Source organism: Vicia villosa, linkage group LG6, assembly GCF_029867415.1.
Source record: "Vicia villosa cultivar HV-30 ecotype Madison, WI linkage group LG6, Vvil1.0, whole genome shotgun sequence".
Lineage (NCBI taxonomy): Eukaryota > Viridiplantae > Streptophyta > Magnoliopsida > Fabales > Fabaceae > Vicia > Vicia villosa.
Window position 1 is genome coordinate 154,308,744 of NC_081185.1, and position 26,926 is coordinate 154,335,669.

A 26,926-nucleotide genomic window follows, 5' to 3' on the forward strand; every position below is an offset into this window, starting at 1 on the left:
CGCGTTAAATACTGGAAGAATTATGAAAATTCGTTATTGTTACATTACAATTTACATGTAGTACGAGACTTATATATTTAATAACAATAATTAATTAATTTAATTAATAAGTTAGTTGGATTTAGAATGACTAACTAATTTAACTATATATTTAATATCTAGTATTTATTATTTATTACACTTCGAACTTAAAAAAATTATTGAAAAATTAATTAAAAAAAACACTGAAACAACATCAGTTACAAAAACAAATTTTTGCTTGATCATTTTTTTTTAGAGATAGAAAATAAAATGTCAATAAAATTAAAGGTGTGTTTGGTTTTTCCAAAAATGTGTGATTGGCTTTTAATGCTTTTTGGTTTGCGGTGGTTTGGATTATTTGGAAAGAGTAAAATAAACGTATTTTTCTTAATAAAGTAAGGCAATTGTAGGTGTTATTTGAAAGAGTAAAGGTTCATTCATTTTGATGGTTAAAGTCGAAATATGTTACTTTTGATTATGATTATCAGATATGAAAGTTTAATCTTTTATCTTGCTTATCAACGGTTATGTAGACAGTTTTTTTTCTTATTTATTCATAATTTTGGATTTTTTTTTGTCATTTTCGATATATATTGTGATGTATTTATTTGTTAGAGTGAAGACCCATTTTGGTCCCTCACAAATATTACACGAGTCAAATTAGTCCCTCACAAAAAAATTGACCCAACTTAATCCCTTACAAAATTTAACCGGATCATATTAGTCCTTCTGCTAATATTTTTCTCAAATCTGTTATTTCCTACTTCTAAACCGGTTCTTTTCATACTTTTAAACCGTGACTGGACTGACACGTTAATTTTTATTTATTTTTTGAATACTAAATTAATTTCATTTTAAACAGTTATCAATGAATAATATCAAAAAAGCCAAAATTGTTTCTTATAAAGTAATTTTTAACAAATTTTATACATAAATTTTTACCTATGAGGTCTGAAATCCAAGTCCCTCAAGTTAAATAATTTTCACTTTACAACTATACAAATCAATTTCTATCGTCAATAAAGTGACTATCATTTGTAACTAGAAAAATCAATTTCTATTGTTAGTAAAGTGACTATTATTTACAACAAGACAAATCAATTTTTATTTTTAATAAAGTGACTATCATTTACAACTAGTCAAATCAATTTCTATTGTTAGTAAAGTGACTATCATTTACAACTAGATAAATCAATTTCTATTGTTAATAAAGTGATTATCATTTACAACTAGACAAATCAATTTTCACGGTTAGTAAAGTGATTATCAATAACAACTAGACAAATCAATTTCTATTGTTAGTAAAATGACTATCATTTACAAATAGACAAATCAATTGCTATTGTATTAAATTGACTGTCATTTAATCTGAAGAGACTTAGGTTCGAGACCATATTGATACAAATTTTGTATTTTTTATTTTAAATTTAAAATTGTTTAAGATTAAACCACATGGGCCTGAGTTTAACTCCTTATAAGAAACAATTTTGGCTTTTTTATATTATTAATTTATAATTGTTTAAAAATGAAATTAAAAATAAAAATAAATTTAGTATTTAAAAAATAAAAAATAAATAAAATTCAACGTGGCAGTCCAGTCACGGTTTAAAATTATGAAAAAACCGGTTTGAAAAAAATATTAACAAAAGGACTAATATGATCCGGTTAAATTTTATAAGGGATTAAATTGGGTCTATTTTATTGTGAAGGACTAATTTGACTCGTGTAATATTTGTGAGGGACTAAAATGGGTCTTCACTCTATTTGTTATGGTTGTGTGTGTGTGTATATATATATATATATATATATATATATATATATATATATATATATATATATATATATATATATATATATATATATATATATATATATATATATATATATATATATATATATATATGGGACGTATCAATTGAGAACTTTGGCTATAATGAGAACTGAGAACTTTTAATAATAACCGTATGATTTAAAATCAATGACTCAAATTTTACTTAAATTTTAAGAGATTGTAATTAATAAATAGATTCTGGTTTCAATACATATCACATTAAAGCAAATCTGAGCATTGATTTTAAATCATACGGTTATTATTAAAAGTTCTCAGTTCTCATTATAGCCAAAGTTCTCATTTGATACGTCCCCATATATATATATATATATATATATATATATATATATATATATATATATATATATATATATATATATATATATATATATATATATATATATCGTTTTGGATGAAAAAGGAGAAATTAATGTGAGATATTGGATCGAACTCTAGTATGATCAAATGGTAGCTTCTTTGTTCCATAATTCACAGGATCTTAGCATGTTGTCGAAGTCGGTTCACATGTTGTAGTTGAAGATATGCAATGATGTAGTCGAAGTATGCTCAAGTATGCAGTAGTCGAAATGCTAAGATTGTTAACATGTCGAATTGAGTCTGTTTGTCAAGTCCAATTGTTTAATTTAACTTATTCCCTAAGTTAACTTGTGTAATGGGTCTATGTGTAAAAGCTCATTAGTTTAGTGTGTTAATTTTATTATAAATGGCATACTAGTCTCTCATCACTGCACAGTGTACATCCTAATTAGGGTGAGAGAGGTTATTTGTTATTCTATAACACTTGTAATCTTGTTTCAAAGAGAAAGTAAAAATTAGCAGTTTATAACCAATTTCATTGTGTTCTTCTTACTTCTCTCTTTCCTACCCTTGTGGGTTTCATGCCTAGAAAAGAAACCTATTATACTATGTTCTTGACATCAATTTCACAATAAATTGGTGTGGTGAGCATGGAGAAGAATGGCGTCAACAAAGTATGAGATTAAAAAGTTCACCGGGGTAAACGATTACGGTCTGTGGCGCTTGAAGATGAAAGTCCTACTAGTTCAGCAGGATTGGTTAGAAGCGTTGAAGGAAGCCGTAACCATGGACGTTGCATTATCAGAGAAGGAGAAAACGACTATGGTAGAGAAAGCCCACTGCGTAATCTTATTGAGCCTTGGTGATAAGGTTCTTCGACAAGTTTTGAAAGAGGCGACGCCGGCGAGTTTGTGGTCGAAACTTGACAACTTGTACATGACCAAATCGTTGTTCAATCGCCTCTACCTGAAGCAACCTCTATATTCATTCAAGATGAGTGAAGACAAAGTCTTGGCTGAGTAGTTGGATATGTTCAACAAATTGATTCTTGATCTTGAAAATATCGATGTCAAGGTCGATGATGAAGATCAAGCCCAATTGTTGTTGTGTGTTTTGTCCAAATCACGCTCACTTAAAATAATCTCTATTGTATGGAAGAGAGTCTCTAACATTTGAAGAAGTTCAATCAGCCGTGTATTCTAAGAATCTGAACGAATGAACAGAGTACAAGCCATCTCTGATTGGTGAAGGCTTGTCGATTAAGGCGAAATTCACAAAGAGAGATGGCAAGTTCGACAAGAAGGGTAAAAGTCAACAAAAGTCTTATAGTGGTGACACATCTGGTATTCGATGTTATCACTATAAGAATGAGGGTCATATAAGAAAAGTGTGTCCTGAACGCCTAAAAGGTCATGGAGATAAGAATAATGGCAACGCAACCATTGTTTAAGTAACACATACTTACTTGCACCCATTCAAACTCCACTCAAAGAGCACTCCGCTCTGAGTAACTCAAGCATCATCCCTCTGATCGCCGCCTACGACCTAGCAGCACTTGTCAATAGCAAGATTTTTCGTCTCACGTTAGCTGATCTTTAAAATAGCCTAGAAAACCACTGTAGCATGCTACTCGCAGTCGTGGACTAACCCTCACCCCAAATGTGTAATATACATATTAAGACACCTGAGTCTTTCTACCCTTGTTGGAAAACACGCACACACGTGTATTTTTTTAAATAGTATATTTTTTTAATAATTTAATCACTAAAATTGCACTCCATAAGATAAATAAGTGAGAAAAACATTATTTTTGTTATTATGGTTAATATGAGAATATTATAGCTAGCAAAAGGTCAATCGAGAAAGAACTTTATATTTTTTATCTTGGTTTTTTCTAAAAGCATAGTTTTTCAAATAATATTTTTTAGTCTAAAAACATACTCCCTACGTTCCATAATGAGTGGTTAATTTAAAATAAAATGATATTCTAAAATGAATGACTCATTTTAATTTTCAATACATTTTTTTTAATTCTACCCTCTAATTATTAAAAAGTTCTTTATTCTCGATATATAATAAGGGTACTATAGTAAAAGTAATATTATATCTCTTATTTATTTTTACATTTTTCTCAATCTGTGTGAAATAGTGTGCTGAATCACTCATTGTGGGACAGAAAGAATATAATTTTTCAAATAAGTTTAGGTCTCATCTTTCTAGGGTAGTTGATTTGTTCTTCTCGGTATGTTTTAAGATATCTAAATAGAATCTTTAAAAATATTATTTATGAGATCGATTAATATTCAATGTTTGGAACATTAACTATTTTAATAATGAGATATGTTGAATTTAATTATTTGATATTTCTATTTATTATTTTATGATGTATTAAAAAATTAATAAAAATATTTTGGATGACTCATTGTCCAACCTAATCCAACTATGAGTTTGTCTAAATCGACCCAATGTTTTAATGGGTGGTTATTTTATATCATCCAAATCGGAATCCCCTTTCTGGTTCAGATTTTGGATTTGGCCAAACTCAATTCAAATTGGCTCATGTACACCCCTGATTTAGATAATTTAAAACACTTTAATACATGTATCTAATCAGATTACTATTTGACACTGCTTTAACGTTAATTTTAAAAATATTTAAATAAATACTTATTTAATATATTTTTATTTGATTTATCAGTAAATATATCTTAATCCTCATCGTCAGTGTATGAATATTAATATTTTATTATTTAATATTCTTAAACATCATAATAAAAATACTATTTATATTATATTATTAAAATAACTTCAAAAAATAATTATTAAATAATTTTTTATTTATATACATGTCCGACTATTCACAGGTAAATCAGTCAAAAATAATCCGACCCTAAACAGACTGACCATTGAGGACCTCAAATTTTTTAGGACTGGGCTAAAAAAGTCTTGTTATTGCATGAGTTCGAAAATTATTATCCGAGTCTGGTCTTAGATGGACTTCGGACTAACCGACAATAAACGAGTTTTTTTAATAAAATAATAAAAATAAAAAGAAAAATTCCATAATATTTCTTATCAATGAATTTAAAAATTATATTATTTTAAATATAATTAATTTTTAAATATTAAATTATCTTTTATAAATACTATAATGTGTTTTTAAATACAACATATATCTAAATTGTATAAAATAATATTCAAATATTTAACATAAGAGAAATTAATAGAATCCAAGAAAATATTGTTAATTTATTATATATACGATTTAAAAGAGAAATATTAAATAGAATAGAATTAAAATTTAATAAGTTGAAAAAAATCAATATACTATTTTAGAAGGAGACAATATAAATACTAATATATTTTCTTAAATTTATTGCTATGCATTGCAGGCCAAACATGCTATCCACGATCCATGCAAGCGACCCCTTTGACAGTTATATACGCATGTATAGGAAGTGTTATATCATTGGATTCCAAATTAGAGCGAGCATAATTTATTATTATTATTATTATTGAATAAAAAATATTAAAAAAAGAGTTTAAAAATTTGTTTACACGGTTAGTGCATCCAGTGGCGGAGCCAGGAATTTTAGATAGTCTGGCCAAACACTTTACAGTATTGATGGTTCATCTGTTTTAATTTTCAAACCCTATTTTTATTAATTTTGCCCCTAATTTTGTTCATGATTTTGTCTAAAAATCAACTATTAAATTGGGAGGAGTACAAAGAAAATAGGGGTTGAGCCCGGACGCCTGCCCGTGCTAGCTGGGCCTTGGCTCCGCCCTTGAGTGCATCACATTCACAACCCTTAAAAATAAATACTTTATATTTAATTTAAAGAAAAAGTCAAATTTTTATAAAATTTAACGGTTTGGATTTCACTGACAGTGTAAAACTGCTTTACACTGTCGGTGTATTTCCATTAATCCTTAAAAAAAATACAAAACAATAAATTTGTATAAAATAAATATGATAAAAATAAAATAAAAGAATGAAATAGAAATAAAATATATAAAATATAAAAAAAGCATATCTATTTTCACATAGAAAAAAGTGAGTAGGATAGAGTTTTTGTTTTGTTTTGTGTTTTTCTGCATTTATTTATTATTCTGTACTAACGGACAAACTAATTTATACCCACAGAGCTTTCTTGTCTAACAAGTTATTCAGTTCTACACCTAATCATAATTCATTTTCCCAGCGTGCCATATTATTAATAGAAAACACGCTTATATATAAATATATATAATAAAACCACAAATTACAAGCTTCAATCAATCAATTTCTAACTGTTTTTTGAAAAGAAAGAATTAGGGTTTTATAATGGGAGGTTGTTGTTCAGATATCAGAGGAGGTAAACAAGCTGTGGGAGCTCAACAAGCTTCAACCAGCAACAACAATGACAATGACGCCGTTGATTTCTTCTACACCGCTCAAGGTTTTCAACCATTGTTCACTCAACTTCAGGTACTACTGTTTCTAATCCATCATCATCATCATCGCTGTTATGGTCTATGAAAAAATTGAGTAAAAATCACCACATTATAGAGTTATTATGGAGTTAAAAGTTCAGTAGCACCGACACCTCTGAAAAATGTGTAAAAAATGTGTGTCGGTGTCGGGGTCCGAAATGACTTACGGGTTAATGTTGGACAATTATTTATGATTTTCTAATCTTTTGTTGCAGTTATCTCTTTCAGCAAGTAACTTACTTGATCGGGACATTGCATCGAAGGTAATTTTTCTTATACATAATAAGAATGCATATGCTATGTATGACATGTTTCTTATTTATTTACTTCTGATGTTTTTTTTTTTATAATTATTTCAGAGTGATCCTATGGTTGTGGTATATGCAAAGAAAGGAGATGGAAAATTGGAAGAATTGGGACGCACAGAAGTCATAATGAATTCTTTGAATCCAGAATGGATAGAAAAAATTAATATTGCATTTCATTTTGAGACTGTGCAACCACTTGTATTTCATGTATATGACATTGACACAAGATATCATGGTGTTCCCACCAAGACACTGAAACTGAATGAACAAGATTTCCTTGGAGAGGCTAGTTGCACTTTATCAGAGGTCAGTGATATATAATTATCCATCATAGTATTTCAATTTGTTACTCACCCATGTTTGATGTTTCAGTCCTATCCTAAAGAATTAAGCCATTATTTTTTAGTGGCCCACTTGATATTTTAATATTAAAAACCTTTTCATTCAAACGGAACAGATAGTGACCAAACCAAGCAGGAGTTTAACATTAAGGCTTCAAAACAAAAGCGAGAATATTAGTCAAAGAAATCAAGGGGCGATTACCATTCATGCTGAGGAGACTGTTGCTGCAAGGAGTGCTGTTGAGATTATTTTTCAGTGTTCTCACTTGGATAACAAAGACAGATTTTCTAAAAGTGTACTAATTCAATACCCTGCTACATATTTATTTATGATTTAGTTTAATTCATATACCAGTTTTTAAAACTTGTCATCTTTTTTTTCTTGTGTAGGATCCTTTTCTAAGGATATCAAGAATGGTTGAAACTGGAGGTTCGGTTCCAATTTGCAAGACTGAAGTCATAGATGACAATTTAAATCCGAAATGGAAACCACTTTGTCTTAGTGTCCAGCAGTTCGGAAGTAAAGTAAGATTTCCATTTTTGTGCACAACATGTCGGGCTGTACATCATTATCATGTAGATTACTCTGACATTTTTTAAATTATCTTTTCCATGCAGGATAATCCATTAGTTATTGAGTGTTTTGATTTCAATAGTAGTGGCAATCATGTACTGATCGGGTAAACGTCGAATAATATTTATTTGTTTTTTTGGCCGAGCCTAAAATTTTTAGGCTTTTCATTTGATAGTTCATACTTCATAGATGCAAATTAGTGACATCAAAGTTTGTTGGCAACAGTAAACTGCAGAAATCAATAGCAGATCTGGAAAAGTTATACCAAGAGAGAAAAGGCGTCAATTTTGTCATGCCATCCAAACACCATGGACAAGAAAAGGTGTTCATTGATCCATGCAATTGAATTTGAATTACATTTTGTCTCTGATGTCTTCTCAACCTCACTCTTGGTAGAATTTCTTCATTTTAGGTTCTGAAGGGTCAACTCTTTGTGGATCAATATTGTGAAAAGGAACAATTCAGCTTTATTGATTACATATCTAGTGGATTTGAGCTAAACTTCATGGTTGCAGTAGATTTCACTGGTAAGTTTCCATTGTTCTACTGCCTAAGGTGATTAGTACTAATTTCAATTTTGTAGTTTGTTAAGTGCTTTGATATTTGTTCAGCTTCCAATGGAAATCCTCAACAACCAGATTCTTTGCATTACATCAATGGATCCGGTCAGTTAAATTCATATCAAAAGGTAAGTTTGACACTTTTCAATGGATGATTCCAAGTTTTTTAATCAACTTGTGAAACATAATGGAATCAACCACGTTCAAGATTTGATTATGATCATATATTATTCCGGATATTTTTATCGAATAATTACCCTTGCATTTTTTTAACCATTGTCTGGCCTAATGAACAAGGTAAAATTTATGTAGGCTATATTGGAAGTTGGAGAAGTTATTCAGTTTTATGATTCTGATAAGTGGTTTCCTGCTTGGGGATTTGGAGGCCAGATACCCAGTGGTACCGTATCTCACTGTTTTAATCTGAATGGGAATCCAACTAGCTCTGAGGTGAGAAATTCTGTCTGTTGCTTCTAATAGAAGATAGAATCTTGTGCCGCAAATCAATGATTCTAGATAATTCTTGGAACTTCTTTCATAAACTCAGTTTTACCTCATTCGCCAATTCTAATGATAATAAATTTCTTATAGAATATTATTCATATGAATGATGAGTATGAGAATGGAGTCAACGAGTTTTTAAGATTTGCTGTAAAATATAGTTTTTCTTTGTGTTTAGGTGGTAGGAGTTGAAGGCATAATGGATGCTTATGCTAGGGCTTTACACACAGTCCGCCTTTCAGGACCAACTTTATTTGGTCCAGTAATCAACAAGGCTGCACAGATGGCTGCCGACTCCCTTTCATTGTATAATAACAGCGCTAAGTACCATGTTCTGCTTATCATAACGGTGAGAAATATAAGAAATTGGTTTTATCTTTTATGTTGTTTTCTCGTGCATATAATGTGTATGATTACGTCAGTGCATAAAACTAACCAATCAAATGTCCATGATCTTGTCATAGGATGGAGTTGTTACGGATCTTCAAGAATCAATAAATGCTCTGGTTAACGCATCTGATCTTCCCTTGTCGATTCTAATAGTTGGTGTCGGAAACACTGATTTCAAGAGCATGGAGGTCTACCTTATATCCTTGCCAGAGTTTCTTTCCTTTAGCACGCTCCATGCTATTTAATAACACATTTTTTGGTTAATTATTGCAGATACTTGATGCTGATAATGGACGTCGCCTGAAAAGTTCTACAGGCCGTGTAGCTACACGAGATATAGTGCAGTTTGTCCCCATGAGAGAAGTACACTGTAAGTATTAGTTTTTGTTTTTGAACTTCACATTCAAATGACAGAAGCATTACATGTGACAGTAGCAACCAAGACATACATCCAACTTACATAGCATAACCAATAAATCTATAAGCTAAAGCATTTGAATTCCTACACACAATTAACATACACCTTACTAAATTTATTCATAAGCTGCAATAGAATTAGAAACTCTAATGCATTAAACAACCAATTTAATCTGTGCCTTCTAGTTTAAGTTGAAAATACAAATATAACATTTGTTACTCTTTTATATTCTATATTTTCAACATGTTATCTAATTTTTATTCATTTAATCGAACCGTGTTCTTGTGTTTCTGACAGCTGGACAAATCTCTGTTGTGCAAGCTCTTTTGGAGGAACTACCTAATCAATTTTTGACTTTCATGCGGAGTAGAGATATCAAACCACTCACTTCCTATTTCCCGCATGGTGCATCCTCTAATCAATAGGTTTTACAATTAGAGACAGCCAACCTTAGTTCTTTCAATAGTTGATCTCTTATTTGTTAATAGAATATGTATTTATATTTGTATATAAGTTTCACATTGACTATAACATGTAATAAATTGTCAATCTCTCTATATATATATTCCATTCTCTGCAGTATTATTGCCACACAGTTGATCTCAATATCTCTCAATATCTTATGAGGTATCAGTTGAGGTTAATATCCAAACCTAATCAAGGTCGCCGCCGCAATAGCTCCTCCTCGAGCGCTGCAATCGCCGCCTCAGTAGCTCCTCCTCCAGCATCGCCGCCGCCATCGTAGCTTCTCCTCCAGCACTGCCGTCGCCGCAACTCCTTCTCCCGCACCACCGCTGCCGCAGCCCCTCCTACTGTGCCGCCGTCGCTTCTTCCGCACCTCAAACACCATGTCTTCCTCTTTTGGTGATGAGTCCGAGCAATTTTCTACCAAGGTCGATAGGCCCACTAAATCGTCCTCTTCTTCTAATAAACAAGAGTTTCACCCAACCCTTGTTGCCACTAACATCAAAACCAACATTCCTTTTGTTCTAGAAATGGAGAAAGATCACTACACCATGTGTACTGAACTGTTTGAAGTTCACGCTCATGCTCACAAAGTGGTTCATCGCATCATTTTGCAACTAGAAAAAAAACTTGCCTCCACTTATGCTTATTTTGATATGTGGACAACCCTTGATTCCACAGTACTCCAATGAATTTATTCCACCATCTTCCTTGATCTCCTTACCACTATTTTTGAAAAGGGATCCACTGTCATGGCTTCCTGACAGCGTTTAGCTTATATTTTTTAGGACCACCAAAATTCATGTGTCATTGCTCTTGAGCATGACTTCTCATCCACCCGCATGGAGGATGTTCCAAATGTCTCTGCCTATTGCAAATGTCTCAAGCAATTTCTGATCAGTTCACTACTACAAAAAATATATACAACGATAAAATTACAACGATATCCTATACACTGTTGTATTATGTTAAAGTTGAAGCGATCCGTGATTATAAAAAGTAGTTTAATGACAATTGTTTTTAAAAATCGTGGTAATAAATTATGTGTAACAAGCTTTGATTCCCAACAACTACATTTTTTTCTATTTTTTTCGAGTACATTAAGCGAGTGTCACTTAATTCCATTAATGAAAACATAAATTGAAAATGATTTAACAATGGTGGATTGACTCAACCGTAATTAGATTATTTAAATTTCCACTATGGTTGAATTGTTCAACCATGGCTAATGGTTTTACTGGTAAATTAAAATAAAACTTATTGTGCATTTCTTTCATAAGATGTCATAGGTTAATAAGCGAACCAGAGACGGCAGCGGTAGCATATTCTGTATCGTTATCATATCCATTCATTTGGAACTCAATTTTTCACCCTCTTCGTTCATTTGAATCGCAAATCTTCAACATCTCCATTCTTGTTCTCGTCCTCATTTTCGAAGTAAGGTACTCTTCATTTTTGGTTTTCATTCCTTTTTTCTGGGTACATGTTGCTTGCCTCATATTTCGTTCAATGTTGTATATTGTTCTTGGTCCATATTTACTGTTTGTTTGCTCTTTTGTTTATGTTCATGTTGTATATTGTACATGTTTCATATGTTTTAGGTTTTTCTGTTGGATATAGAAGTGAATAAAAATATTATATTTGTTGTGATGGATATGCATATGCTTAAGATTTAGAGTTATATTTTTGTTATGAATATGTTTTGGTTTATATTTTGGTGTGTCATTCACATTCTTATTCGTGTATAAATTTCAGAAGTTGTTATGGATCGTAGTTGGATGAAAGTCGGTAGATTAGGTTTGGTTTATGAGAAAGGGGTTCTTGAATTTCTTGAATACGCTGATCAAAATCTTCCCGACAATAATGGTATCGTTTATGGTCCTTGTGTTAATTGTGTGAATATAGATAAAGGTACAAAGGATGAAATATTTCATCACCTATGTTATAATGGTATATGTCAAAATTATACAATATGGATGTGGCAAGGTGAGGTGGATAAAGAGGGAAGTCGGGCGTCACAAAGTCAAAATATGGATGAAGATGAATATATGGATGATCGACTAGAGGATATGTTCTATGATATTGGAGAGATTATTCTTTTAAGAATGTCCATATTTATGATACTTTATGTAGTGATAAAGACACCCCTTTATATAAGGGATGCACAAGTTTTACACGATTATCTACGATGTTAAAGTTGTTTAATCTGAAGGCAAATATGGATGGTCGGATAAAAGTTTTAGTGGAAACTCTTGGGAATAGGAGTAGGTCAAATGATTAGACTGAACATGTGTAAATGATAAATCTATGGTGCAATTCTTTATCTCTCATCTCTTTATTTCCTGTCATTTATTTTCTTTCCCCTATATTACTTTCTTTTCATTATTTCGCTACTCTTCTTTTCTCATTTAATTTTATATATATATATATATATATATATATATATATATATATATATATATATATATATATATATATATATATATATATATATATATATATATATATATAATATTTGTTTCATCATTTTAACAATAACATTTTTATAATTAAAATTTGGTTAAGTGTTTTTTTCGATTTTCAATCATCGCAATTGACCTCTCTCGTGTTTGAAGTTACTTGATGAGCAAGTGGTATCAGAGTCTAACTTCTATATTATACACAACTAATTATCTTAGGGGGTAGTATGATGACTTTAAATACTTATTTTAATAAGAAGCTTTTTATGAACACATCCACTATTTGATGTGAAAGGTTTGTGATTTAGAAAGCGAGAACGCAAATTTTAATGGAAGCTATTGATATTTATTTGTGGAATTATGTTTTATATGGTCCTTTTGTTTCTACTCATTTTATTAATAATGAAGTAGTAAACATTTGCATCAATTTGTAGACCACAAATGAAAAGAGAAAAGGGAAACTAGGGCTTAAATTTAATTACTTGATGATGTGTGTTAGGCACTGAAGAGTACTATTATGTTTTTAACTGTATCACTGCCTAAAAATTGTGTGACACTCTTAGTATGATCTATTAAGGTTATCTTGAGATCAATCAATAGATGATGAACATAGTTATCCAAGATGTTAATACACTAAGTGAAAATGAAGAATATCTTCAAGAATGGTTCACAAATATTGGATTTCTTATAAATAATTTCCAAAAGTATGTTTCTAACAAATATCTAAGATTAAGAACTAGTATCAAAAATTTGATTCAATACTTGACTCCAAAGATACAAAAGTTTTTTATTAACTTTTAGTAATGATAAAATAAGAAGGAAATCATCATAAAGCTTAAATAATTGATTTAATTTCTTAAGGATTAAGAAAAAGAACTCAGATACATTTGAAGGATCTTCATCATCGGAATCATCTAAAGATTCATCTTCATCAGAAAATTTACATATAAAAGCTTTTGAGAGATTGTCACCAAAAGCATCATATGAAAGAACTGTCCTTGTATAAGAAGGATCTCGTGGAGAGTCATCATTGAAAAAATGGTATGGAGAATCATTGTATCAAGAGTTTATTCCAACATACAAAAATTTTGTAGCATTGCATGAGAAGATTGTGACATGTGAAAAAATTTTATAGGAGAGACATCTAAATCATCATCAGAAGATTCATCCAAAGACTCATCGGAAATGTCATCTATAAATTCATCTGAAGACTCAAGTGAAGTATCTTGTAGAAGAAAAACGAAGGAATCAGATGAAGAGGTGAATTGTTTCTTTAAAGCTATTTATGAAGATGATGATGAGGTAACTACTCTTTCCTACAAGAAAATATTTGATTTAAGTGTTAATCTTAGTAAGGAGAATGAGAAATTTGAAAATGTAACATATTAAGGTAGGTTATGAGTGAGTTTACTGATAAACTGATGGATATTAAATTAAATGGACAATCAGGGACATAAAGCATAGAGTCCAAGTGTGGGTATGGGATTAGTTTGGCCAATGCCTTGGCATTTGGTTTGTGATCCATTAACCAAAGTAAAACTTGAGAGTGTGCCCATATAATTCAAAGACAAGAAAAAAAATTGTTACCAGACATGTGATCAGATGCGCCTGAGTCAAGGATCTAGTTCCAAGTGAAAAAGACCTTTTAACAAAGGAAATATATTTACCATTTTGAGCAACATAGACCATAGGTGATGTAGTTTACATTTATTTCTTCAGCTATAGGTACTTATTATACCCTATGATATAAAAGGATAGTTGAGCATTTGTGTTAGGGGCTTCAGTTTGAGAAACATTGTAAACTTTTTGCAGCAACCAATTAGCTTTCGTTCGACATTGTGCCTCAACATGGCCAAAATGGTTGCAATAGCTGCAACGAGGTCCAGTCCTATTATTTCCACGTCCTCTTCCCCTACCACCTTGTTGGTAAGAATTTGAAACATGGGAAGTAGAGTCATTTGGCTCGTTGAAAGCAGGGACTAGAATAGAAGTTGAAAAGTTGATGACAAAATCGCCAAAAAAATGATGAAAACAACTCGGAATATGGCAAAGAAGGCTCTGTGATGGTCGGTGGTGGAAGATGGTTGCTGGAGCAGCGTGTGGGATGGAATACAACAATAAAAAAATGATTGTTGTTTTCGCCTAAATATGTTATAGTGTTAGGTTGAACTGGATATAGCACAATTGTTTATAGAACAACTAGATGTGTGTAAAACACTGGCTAGACTAAGGATACATTCAAGAAGAAAAATGTAGAACAACCTTAGGATAAACCATTATTGATACCATAGAATTTTGTAAATGTTGTTTGTCTCAACTTATATAACACTAGATATATTTATAATTATGTTAAGATAAATATATTGAAGCTCAATAAATTAACACTACACCTAGGAAGTTCTTTAGTCTAGAAATACTAACAAATACTATAGAATATCTACACTCATAATTAATTCTAACATTATTAATAAAAAAACTTGAGTTTATTTTTTCTTTCAAGGGCCTCAATCATGGAGAAATATATTGATGAGGTGATGAGTTTCTTTAAGTGAGAATGTAAAAAGTCATTAGAGGTTTTTTCCAAGTGAATGTCAAGGTTAGCCATGAATGAAGATTTTCAAACAAGGAAAAAAGTCTTCAATAAGAAAGGAGATAAAGGTGGGTCAAGGGCCTAACCTACTTCACATCGCTACCATCCAACTACCCTAGAAGCCATACTAGATATCCATCCACATTTGGGAAGATATGAGGTCAGTAAGATGGTCTTACCCTAATATCATAGCAATTCAAGGTCAATCAGCCTATCAAAATATCGTCAGAAAAATTAGCGAGTTTAACTAATGTCAAACTGCCAACGTCAGTCACCAAAGTATGTGCACACAAGGTTCTAGTACCAAAGAACCTTAAGATGGACATGTCCTATAAACATACGAGATCATATAAGCATACAAGATCATAACGAACCTGACCTAGACAGCGTCAGATCATGTACCCTATGGATTTTCTTAACACGTGTTCTTTGAGATAGCCTGGACAAACAAATGTTTGTATTCAAAAACCTAAAAATGTTACTATAAAAGAAAGACGGCTAAACAGTCTCGATTACACACAAAAATAGAATTATTTACAGCCAATGTCATATTATGAATATTAAAACAAAACATTTATAATTTCAATAATGAATAGTAAATACACATTGGAAGAAAGGAAGATCAACTTGAAACTAAACCAAATAACTAAATGTAAACCAAAAGCTAACTATTCCCTCTGTCCCAAACTATAAGACGTTTTGGATATTTCACGGGTATTAAGAAACATAATTAATATTGTATGAAAAAGACAAATTATGCATGATTTTACAAGATTGTCCTTCATTTATTATATATAAAAGAGAAAAGTAGAAATAATAATAAATGATCCAGGGTTATATTGGAAAAAATATTGTTAATGTTGTATTGAAATTGTAGCGTACTCCCTCCGTCCCACAATGAGTGACTCAGCCTACCATTTCACACATATTAAGAAAAGTATAAAAAAGTAAGAGAGAGAATAATATTTTTATCATAGCACCTCTAATCATGTATTGGAAATTGTGAAAGTTTAATTAATTAGAGGGTAGAATAGGAAAAAATTTATTAAAAATTGAAATGAGTCATTTATTTTAGAATACTAAATTATTTCAAATGGATCACTCATTATGGGATGGAGGGAGTAACTTATAATTTGAGATAGAGGGAGTAACAAAAAAAAAATAGAAGCATAAAAATTTACTACTTTCTAACTTTTATAATCAAGACTGCTACATCTTTGAAGATGCATGCTTCTATTTACAGTTCATTTGAATGAAAAATGTAAATATATTGTGAGACGTGAGACCTAACATTTCGTCTTCATCCAACATAAAAAAAAAAGTACTACTTAAAATCTAAGGAATTTTGTGGATCAACTATCTATTGAAAGAACTAAGGTTGGCTGTCTCTAATCGTAAAACCTATTGATTAGAGGATGCACCATGAGGGTAATAGGAAGTGAGTGGTTTGACATCTCTACTCCGGATGAAAGTCAAAAATTAATTAGGTAGTTCCTCCAAAAGAGCTTGCACAACAGAGATTTGTCCAGCTGTCAGAAACACAAGAATACGGTTCGCTTAAATGAATAAAAATTAGATAACATGTTGAGAAAATAAAATATAAAAGAGTAACAAATGTTATATTTGTATTTTCAACTTAAACGGGATGCTACAAGGATTGGCGTCAATAGAACAAAGCCAACAAACTAATTACTAAGGATTGAAAGACTATCAGCATTAATTAGTATCTCCAACTTGCCAAGGAACAAAGACTCTGGGATATAGCTGATCAGCCACTGGTGGTTGTTGAATGCATTAGAGTTTTAATTCTATTGCAGCTATTGAACCAACAGTTCCTGATTGTAAACTATTTATGAATAAATTTAGAAAGGTGTATGTTAATTGTGTGTAGGAATTCAAATGTTATAGCTTAATGACTTATTGGTTATGCTATGCAAGTCGAATGTAAGTCTTGATTGGGGTATGCCCATCCTTTGGATGTTGCTACTGTCACATGTAATGCCTCTGTCATTTGAATGTGAAGTTCAAAAACAAAAACTAATACTTACAGTGTACTTCTACCATGGGGACAAACTGCACTATATCTCGTGTAGCTACACGGCCAGTAGAACTTTGTAGGCGACGTCCATTATCAGCATCAAGTACCTGTAATAATTAACCAAAGTTTGGGTTATTAATACTCTCAGATGACAAAGCATAGCATGGAGCCATGTTAAAGAAAAGAAACTCAGGCAAGGATATAAGGTAGACCTCTGCGTTGCATAGGTACCGGTACGTACCCAGTACCCGGTACGGGTACTGGTACGGGGTACGTCATTTTTAGAAAAACTAAGGTACGGGTACGTTAGTATAATGCTTTAATAAATCACACTTATTATTTAAATATCGATAAAATAACTAAACAATTATATTATTTAAATATCGATAAAATACAATTATAAAAATAATTAAACAATTATATTATTTAAATATCGATAAAATAATAAAATTAAAAAATAGTTTGCTTAAATAAATCACACTTAAAAGTATTAATAAATCATAAAATCATGGTTGAATATCAATATTTTCTTCTCCAATAAATGCAACTTCTAGTTCAGGTTCATCGAGAGAAAGAGTAGCAACTTCAAGAATACCAGCTCCATCAAATAGATCCAATTCATCTCCACCAATATCCCACATTTTTGTTACTCCTTCATTATAAATCTTACTCTTTCTTGAAAGAAGACAAAGATTTGTATGAACAAAAACTAAAAAATTTTGGGTACGTGTACCAAATGTGTACCGGTTGGTGTACCAAAGCAAAAAAAAATAAAAAAATTTTGGTACGGCTTCGGTTCGTAACGTACGCGTACCGGTACCCGGTACGTACCCGGTACCGGTATTTTACCTAAAACGGAGTACCCGTGCTTCACAGGTAGACCTCCATGCTCGTGAAATCAGCACTTCCAACACCAACAATAAGAATCGACAAGGGAAGATCAGATGCGTTAACCAGAGCATTTATTGATTCTTGAAGATCTGTAACAACTCCATCCTATGACAAGATCATGGACATTTGATTGGTTAGTTTTATGCACTGACGTAATCATGCACATTAATATGCACGAGAAAACAGCATAAAAGATAAAAACAAATTTATTATCACTCTCACCGTTATGATAAGCAATACATAGTATTTAGTGCTGTTATACAATGAAAGGGAGTCGGCAGCCATCTGTGCAGCCTTGTTGATTACTGGACCAAATAAAGTGGGTCCTGATAGTCGGACTGTGTGTAAAGCACTAGCATAAGCTTCCATTATGCCTTCAACTCCTACCACCTAAACACATAGGAAAACTATATCTTATCTCCTTTTAAAGAATATATCAAGTTCGCGATCAATGCGCAAGAAGGTAAGAACCCAGAATTTGTTGCCATATTGTAATTATGAGAAAACATGGAGATGTAAGTTTTTTAGGAAGACTTTTTACAGCAAATTTTAAAAACTCATTGACTTTATTCTCAAACTCATCATTCATTTGATCAATATTCTATATGAATGTTATTATCATTAGAAATGATGAATGAGGTAAAACTGAGTTTATTAAAGAAAGAATTAACAATAGTCTTCCACCTTTCCAAGAACTATCTAGAATCATTGCTTTGCGGAACAAGTTTCCATCTTCTACTATAAGCAACAGACGGAATTTCTCACCTCAGAGCTAGCTGGATTCCCATTCAGATTAAAACAGTGAGATACGGTACCACCGGGTATCTTGCCTCCAAATCCCCAAGCAAGAAACCGCTTATCAGAATCATAAAACTGAATAACTTCTCCAACTTCCATTATAGCCTACATAAATTTTACCTTGTTCATCAGGCCAGTCAATGGTTATAAAGATCTAAGGGTAATTATTCGATAAAAATATCCGGAATAATATATGATCATAGTGAAATCTTGAATGTGGTTGATTCCATTATGTTTCACAAGTTGATGATTAAAAACTTGGAATCTTCCATTGAAAAGTATCAAGTTTACCTTTTGATATGAATTTAACTGACCGGATCCACTGATGTAATGCAAAGAATCTGGCTGTTGAGGATTTCCATTGGAAGCTGAACAAATATCGAAGCACTTAACAAACTACAAAAATGAAATAACTACTAATCACCTTAGGCAGTAGAACAATGGAAACTTACCAGTGAAATCTACTGCAACCATGATGTTTAGCTCAAATCCACTTGATATGTAATCAATAAAGCTGAATTGTTCCTTTTCACAATATTGATCCACAAAGAGTTGACCCTTCAGAACCTAAAGTGAAGAAATTATACCAAGTGCGAGGTTAAGTAGAAATCAGAGCCAAAATGTAATTCAAATTCAACTGCATGGATCAATGAACACCTTCTCTTGTCCATGGTGTTTGGATGGCATAACAAAATTGGCGCCTTTCTTCTCATGGTATAACTTTTTCAGATCTGCAACTGATTTCTGCATTTTACTGTTGTCAACAAACTTCGATGTCACTATTTTGCATCTATGAAGTATTAACTAGAAAATGAAAAGCCTAAAAAAGTTTAGGCCCAACAAAATAAAACAACTATCATTCGACATTTACCCGATCAGTACATGATTGCCACTACTATTGAAATCGAAACACTCTATAACTAATGGATTGTCCTGCATGGAAAAGATAATTTAAAAAATGTCAGACTAATCTGTATGATAATGATGTACCATCCGACATGTTGTGCACAAAAATGGAAAGCTTACTTTACTTCCAAACTGCTGGACACTAAGACAAAATGGTTTCCATTTCGGATTTAAATTGTTATCTATAACTTCAGTCTTGCAAATAGGAACAGAACCCCCAGTTTCAACCACTCTTGATATCCTTAGAAAAGGATCCTACACAAGAAAAAACAAAATGAAAATTATTAAAAACTTTTATATGAATTAAAATAATTCATAAATAAATATGTAGAGCAGGATATTGAGTTAGTACACTTTTAGAAAATCTGTCTTTGTTATCCAAGTGAGAACAACGAAAAATAATCTCAACAGCACTCCTTGCAGCAACAGTCTCCTCAGCATGAATGGTAATCGCCCCTTGATTTCTTTGACTAATATTCTGGCTTTTTATTAGAAGCTTCAAAGTTAAACTCCTGCTTGGTTTGGTGACTATCTGTTCCGTAGTGGACACACACAAACAGAAGAGACACCAATGTCACACAAAATCCATAATCATAATTCTGCATGCTACAGAGTTAGCAAGCAGCTATAATTAAGTAAACCAGATCCATGTGTGTTTGTAACTTTAAATGTATGCATATTTTATTACTGAATGAAATTAAGAATGATCTCACTAGAAGAGACTGATTTATTAACATAGACAGATTTACTTATACCAACATAGAAATTTCAATAATGAGAAACATTTAAGAATGTGCCATATGAGATTATATTTGGGGTCAAATACTTATTTTAAAATGATTTTCAAAACCATGAAAAAGAATGACCCATAAAGTTCTAAGAAATTTCAACACACAGGTAGATCTAAGAAATTTCATCAGTTAAGCACTTATCTTAAAATAATTTTCAAAACCATGAAAAAGAATGTCCCATAAAGTTGTCTCTCATCAAAGTTTGAATGAAAAGGTTTTTAATATTAAAAAACTAATGAAAATGTCATATTACAACATCAAGTGGGCCACTCAGAAAAGTTGGACATTATTAAACCTGGCTAATATGTATAAGGTCAATAGTCCATCCTAGTATTAAATATAGCTTGAAAAGAAAGGAGTAATAAAAAATAAATTCTTTAGGATAGGATTGAAACATGGGTGAGTAACAAATGAAATACTGTGATGGATACTAATATATTACCGACCTCTGACAAAGTGCAACTAGCCTCTCCAAGGAACTCTTGATCATTCAGTTTTAGTGTCTGAAAGAAGTAACATAACATACTCAAACTTTTGGTTTTTAAATATATAAACTTCAACATCACAACTTGTTATTGCAAACTAAAATACTTTATAGCTAAAGTTTCTTACAAACCTTGGTGGGAACATGATGATATGTTGTATCAATGTCATACACATGGAATCTGAAAGAAAGCAAAACAAGTGAGAATAAGTTATAAATATGTATATACAAAGCACAACACTTATGAAGGATAAGGACATGAAGAATATATATATAGCTTACACAAGTGGTTGCACAATCTCAAAGTGAAATGCAATATTAATTTTTTCTATCCATTCTGGATTCAAACAATTCATTATGACTTCTGTGCGTCCTAATTCTTCCAATTTTCCATCTCCTTTCTTTGCATATACCACGACCATAGGATCACTCTGAAATAAATAAAAAATATCAAAAGTAAATAAATAAGAAACATGTGATACATAGCATATGCATTTATAGGAAAATTACCTTTGATGCAATGTCGAGATCAAGTAGGTTACTTGCTGAAAGAGATAACTGCAAAAAAAAATTAGAAAACCATATGTAATTGTCCAACAGTAATAAATAGGTATATTTGAAATAAATAAATACAATAAAAGACAAGAAATAGGAAATGAAACTTCAAAATATATATTCGCCACTTGCAAAAATAATTTGATAAAACTAGAGTCGAATCAAGAAAGTTGTGTTATTTGAACATTCTTACTTTTTATCTAGAAGAACTTAAGAAATAATATTTAAGAAAGCCATATCAATAGAGTTTGTAACGGAAAGACTCATCTGAAAGGCTTGCGTACTTTTTTTTTATAAAAAGTGACCGATTGAGCTTTTATTCCGTCCAATTACTCTCAGCTTTTTACATTTGAGTAACACACCAATATAATCCGAGCCACGCTTTCTTCTTTAAATAGGGAAGATCCCGATTCGAGATCATATTCAATCCAACCACTTAATTTTTGTCAGTTATGTAGTATGTTATTTTATGTCAAGAGAGTGATATTTTTCGTATTTACATTATTAATAATAACTAGGTGACTAGCTACCCGAATTAGGATCTTAGTCGGAAAAAATTGAGGTTAAATTTTACCTATCTATGGAACCAATTTAGTTGTACCTGAATTGATCTCGTGTGCTTCATTTAGCATGTAGACGACAATAATCGTCTCAAATTCATATGCACAACTATGAAATCTCTTATTCAAACTAGAGGAAATTTATCCAACTTAACAATATCGACATTCTTATTGTGCATTTGGTTTTACAAAGAACAGAAGTAATTACGCACACAACATTGAATTGATTTCTGCATATATTCAAACTTCGTCGATTGAAATTGATTGTTGTCTTTAAAATTGCTTTTAACCTATCAAGCACGAGCACCGGAAATACAACACTGACACTGACACACCTTTTTTCAGTGTGGGTGCTACTGACCTTTTAACTCTACAATGCGGTGGTTCTTACTCAATTTTTCATAGACCAGTGATGATGATAGATAAGAAATAGTACCTCAACTTGAGTGAACAATGGCTGAAAACCTTGAGCGGTATAGAAGAAATCAACGGCGTCATTGTCATTGTTGTTGCTGGTTGAGGCTTGTTGAGCTCCCACAGCTTGTTTAGCTCCATTCATATCTGAGAAACACGCTCCCATTGTAAACCCTAATTTTCTTTTCAATGAAACAGTTAGAAATCGATCGGTTGAAGCTTTTGATTTGTGGCTTTATATATATAATGTGTTTATGCTGGGAAAATGCGAGGCAGTTACTCGGAAAATTAATTTTTATTAATTAATTGATTATTCTGACATGATGAACAAGTCTGTATTGACTAGGTGTAAGACTGCAAAACTTTTCAGAGAAGAAACCTCTAGGTATAAATTTGGAAATAAGTGTCCGTTAGTACTAAATAAATAAAGAGAAATAGTTCCGTCAAAAAAAAAAATAAAGAGAAACAGTAAACAAAATAAATATTGTGTCCTGGTGATTCATTTCTTTGTGCAAATTTTAAAAATATATATTTCATGTAAAATAATAATATAAAAAGTATTTTTTATAATAAAAAAGTTAGTTCTTATTCTGTGGTCTTTTTTTTAAGAAATAGCATAACTTTTATTTACCAAAAACAATAGGTACACAGGTCAAAATCAAACAAACACAACTATTGTGTGCATAAAGTGCTCCCCGCAACTGCGATCGGGAGGGGGATGGAACCACTTGATGCCAAAACTCGCCCCTGAACCGGACTAAACCGGTGGTATAAAGAAAAAAAAAAAAGTGTTCACGGTAACAATACTATGAATAATTCTATCTTTTACCATAGGGTCTAAGCTCTTTTATGAGAATACCTTATCGTTTCTACCTCTCCATAATTCATAGTACATGGTTTTTGCAACAGCAATATTTAGAATATTCATTCTCCAACCTCAACCTTTTCTCTTAGTCTCATTTATCAACCATTCTTTCTCCATGCTCCACTTTAGAGGGTTGTTATGAATGCTCATCCAGTTCCGAATTTCGTTTCAAATACATTTGTGTTACACTCAAAGAATAAATGTCCCATGCTTTCCTCTCTTTCACAAAAGTTGCAATTTTTTTAATAGAAACTTCAAACCGGCAAAGTCTATCCTTCGTGGATATGCACTCTATCTAAGTCACGGGGAGGATTATCATTCTAAAAATATATATTGTTTTGTTTTTTTACCACCTCTCTTGAGAGATGTGTTGTCATCATCAAAAAAAAAGAAAATGTGGAACCGTCTTTTGTAGGTAGGGATGGCAATTTGGTCCATCCCCAGTGGGTACCCACAAAAAATCCCATATCGGGTAGGGTAAATACCCATAAAAATGGGCACGGGCACTGGTAATTACCCATTAAAATATGCGAGTATGGGTGCGGGCACAGGTACCTTACTACCCAACCCGCCTCATACCCACACTACATATTTCTATAATGTCATTTATATTATTATATAAAAATGCACGATTCTAAATTTTTAAAAAAATATATAGTTATTAAATCATTACACATTTTAATAAAAGTGTTTATTTGTTTCTTAACTCAACAATAACATACATAATTTTTTTAATATTGTAAAAAAGACTTAAATTATATGATATTTTGTAATTAAACTATTTAATTTTACTATAAATGCGGATAAGCAGGTACGGGTATGGGCATTGAGGTACCCACAGGGTACGGGCATGAATATTGATACTCACGCGGGTTTGGGCTCGGGTACGGGGATTTTTTTTAAACTGCGGGTATGGGGACGGGTATTATAGTACCCTGCCCATTGCCATCCCTATTTGTAGGTAATAGATTTTTGTTTTGATGATGACAACTGTGAAGAACTGTAAAAGATCAAAAAAGAAAAATAACATCAACATGATAGCAACTGTGAAGAACAAAACAGATATTCAACATAATAAAGATGCAACATGATAAAGATCAGAACAGATAACATTTAGCATAGAAAATATGCAACAACCAAGAAAGTCAACCAATGCACTTAAGTGGTTAAAGATGCAAGTCATGGGTTTGATAAAGGATTGACAAAGTTTCAGATAAAGCTTTCGGACATCAACAAAGTTTCAGACAAATGCAAACAAATAAATTACATCTAAAGTCTCAAAAGAAATCTCAAAGCAAGTGTCAACACAAAAGAATCTATTAGATATGGCTTAGAGGAGCTAATCTCCTAATTTAGCAAGTGAGTGAAACTTTTGTGAACGCAAAAGTCTTTCTCTGTAGAAGTAGATGGCTATAAAAACACACACACACACACACTTAAAACCTTTTTAAAATATTTTAAAAAGAATAATCCTTGAGAAGTATATATAGAAGTTGCATAGAAAATGATGGGAGCATTCAAAAAGCCAGAAAATATTTTTTGACTGAATCTAATTGATTATGTCAATCAATTAGATTGGCGCACTTTTGAGGAACAAGGCAATTGGAATGCACTTAATCGATTAACAACGACTATATATCACTACTTACCTATTTTAGAACTCATAACCATTATATTTAAATGATCTAATCAATTGGCTTAATCGATTAGTAACGGCCATTTTTTATTAATGTTGTTTTTTATTTTTGAGGATTTCAAGCCTATAAATAGAGGTCTCATTCCTCGTTTCATTTCATCCAGAACTCGATTTGTGTATTGACACATTATCCCTCTCTCTCTAAGTTTTTATTTTTCACTTTCTCTCACTAGTTCTCATAGGTAAATGCTTTTGTGAAGAAAGATCTTTTGTGAGTGAGATGTCTTTGTAATTCTGGATGGGTAGCATTGTATAGGTTCTCCAAGAATGTTGTTTATGCATCTTGGATTAACATAAATCATTTAGGGATAAAAATATGTGGTTGGAAGCTAAACTCGTTAAAAGCTTTGGTTGGGGATTGTGTGACAAGTGATTGATATTTATTTAAGTTGATGACCGTTAATATTGATGAACTTCCCTTAAGGCTCTTAGAAAGCCTTGTTTATTTGAAGGATGAAGTTTCTCAATTTTGATGAACTTACCATTAGGTTTATGGTTAGTTCGTTTAAAACGATAGGTTAGAAGATCATCCTGTTAAAATCTTAAGAGGTTATTGGTTATCCTGTTAAACTGAGTTGAGCTCAGATATTTCATCGAGAAAAGATTAGTCACTTCAATCTACATTTCGGAAGGAAGCTTGGCCACTTCGGTCTCAGCATTTTAATGGAAAAGACGCAAACGATCATATATTTCGTCTTGTATTATCATGGTTGTAGGACAACCACCATTTTCTTGTATAAGGGGGTTTGTGAGCTTCACCTACTAAAAGCTCTCAAATATTTAATGAAAACTCTCAAGATCGATTATTGAGGAGATGAGTAGGTCCTTTTGATTTGATCAAAACTCTAAAATTCTTGGTGTTTTTCTTCTTCCCTTAACTCTTTTACTTTCTGCACTTTATTTTTATATTTCGCTACTTAGAAATAGAAAAATGCTTTTAAACTCTAATTTTAATCCCAAAAATTTTTCAAAACCATGTTTTTTTAAACCACACAATTCACACACCCCCCTCTTATGTGTGAAGTCTCAAGTTCAACACATACTACTTTCAAGATTATCGACTAACCCCACAAACCAACACGAGTCTTTTCAACGTATTTTGTCCTCACTCACACATTTTCCGAGAATCTTTCTAGAAGGTCACCTATCCAAGCATTACTCAAAATCAATCCTTCTTGAATATATAGTTCTTATTTGTTAGGCTACCGAAAAGAATATGCATCTTTTTGATATAGGTAATACCAATTAATCTGTAAGTATTCCTTCAACCATGCACTCTCATCCATGCACAGCCTCAGGATTCCTCTAATTCAAATGTGAATTCAACGACCACTTCTCGCCCTCTTCAACCTCGGGTGTTACAGGAAATGTGTTGAACAGCATCATGGAATCATGATGAGCCCAAAATATATCTCAAACGGGGCCTTCATCCTCGCACGCTCGCTACATAGATACATAATTGTTATCATCTAGAAGTTTCAACGGTTGTTGCACTTCAGTTTCATCCCCCCTTAACGCTTTGCCGTTAAGGACAGAAATATTGTACACTTGCTTGATATTTGAGATATTTTCGGATCTTTCATGTTTCAAAGTTGCAAATATGGTTTTGGGCTGCACCATATTCAATGTCATGTCTAAAAAAATTTCCTTATCTTTCAACATAAGGCGACATTCAA

The 26,926-nt window shown here is 31.9% G+C and overlaps 2 protein-coding genes across 3 annotated transcripts; one reads left to right on the plus strand and one right to left on the minus strand.

The window, feature by feature from the left end:
* Positions 1 to 6,488: 6,488 nt before the first annotated feature.
* On the plus strand, positions 6,489 to 10,177 carry LOC131612847 (protein BONZAI 3-like). Of its 2 annotated transcripts, none has more exons than XM_058884600.1 (14): positions 6,489 to 6,641; positions 6,862 to 6,909; positions 7,006 to 7,264; positions 7,416 to 7,591; positions 7,686 to 7,820; positions 7,914 to 7,975; positions 8,095 to 8,191; positions 8,282 to 8,396; positions 8,481 to 8,557; positions 8,742 to 8,879; positions 9,109 to 9,279; positions 9,395 to 9,508; positions 9,594 to 9,690; positions 10,036 to 10,177. In XM_058884600.1, exons 1-14 carry the CDS (start codon positions 6,498 to 6,500, stop codon positions 10,161 to 10,163), a joined length of 1,761 nt encoding a protein of 586 aa, XP_058740583.1. In that variant the 5' UTR covers positions 6,489 to 6,497; the 3' UTR covers positions 10,164 to 10,177. The 2 variants fall into 2 exon arrangements, with proteins under 2 accessions (XP_058740583.1, XP_058740582.1); XM_058884599.1 differs by having other exon boundaries at positions 7,006 to 7,260; positions 7,412 to 7,591.
* Positions 10,178 to 16,504: 6,327 nt separating this feature from the next.
* Positions 16,505 to 23,032, minus strand: LOC131612848 (protein BONZAI 3-like). Its single transcript, XM_058884601.1, has 16 exons — positions 22,712 to 23,032; positions 21,671 to 21,718; positions 21,443 to 21,591; positions 21,293 to 21,341; positions 21,123 to 21,179; positions 20,238 to 20,417; positions 20,006 to 20,140; positions 19,851 to 19,912; positions 19,637 to 19,733; positions 19,432 to 19,546; positions 19,271 to 19,347; positions 18,947 to 19,084; positions 18,404 to 18,571; positions 18,173 to 18,286; positions 17,301 to 17,397; positions 16,505 to 16,781 (listed from the first exon to the last, which is right to left on the minus strand). Exons 1-16 carry the CDS (start codon positions 22,853 to 22,855, stop codon positions 16,732 to 16,734), a joined length of 1,680 nt encoding a protein of 559 aa, XP_058740584.1. The 5' UTR covers positions 22,856 to 23,032; the 3' UTR covers positions 16,505 to 16,731.
* Between the last annotated feature and the right edge of the window lie 3,894 nt (positions 23,033 to 26,926).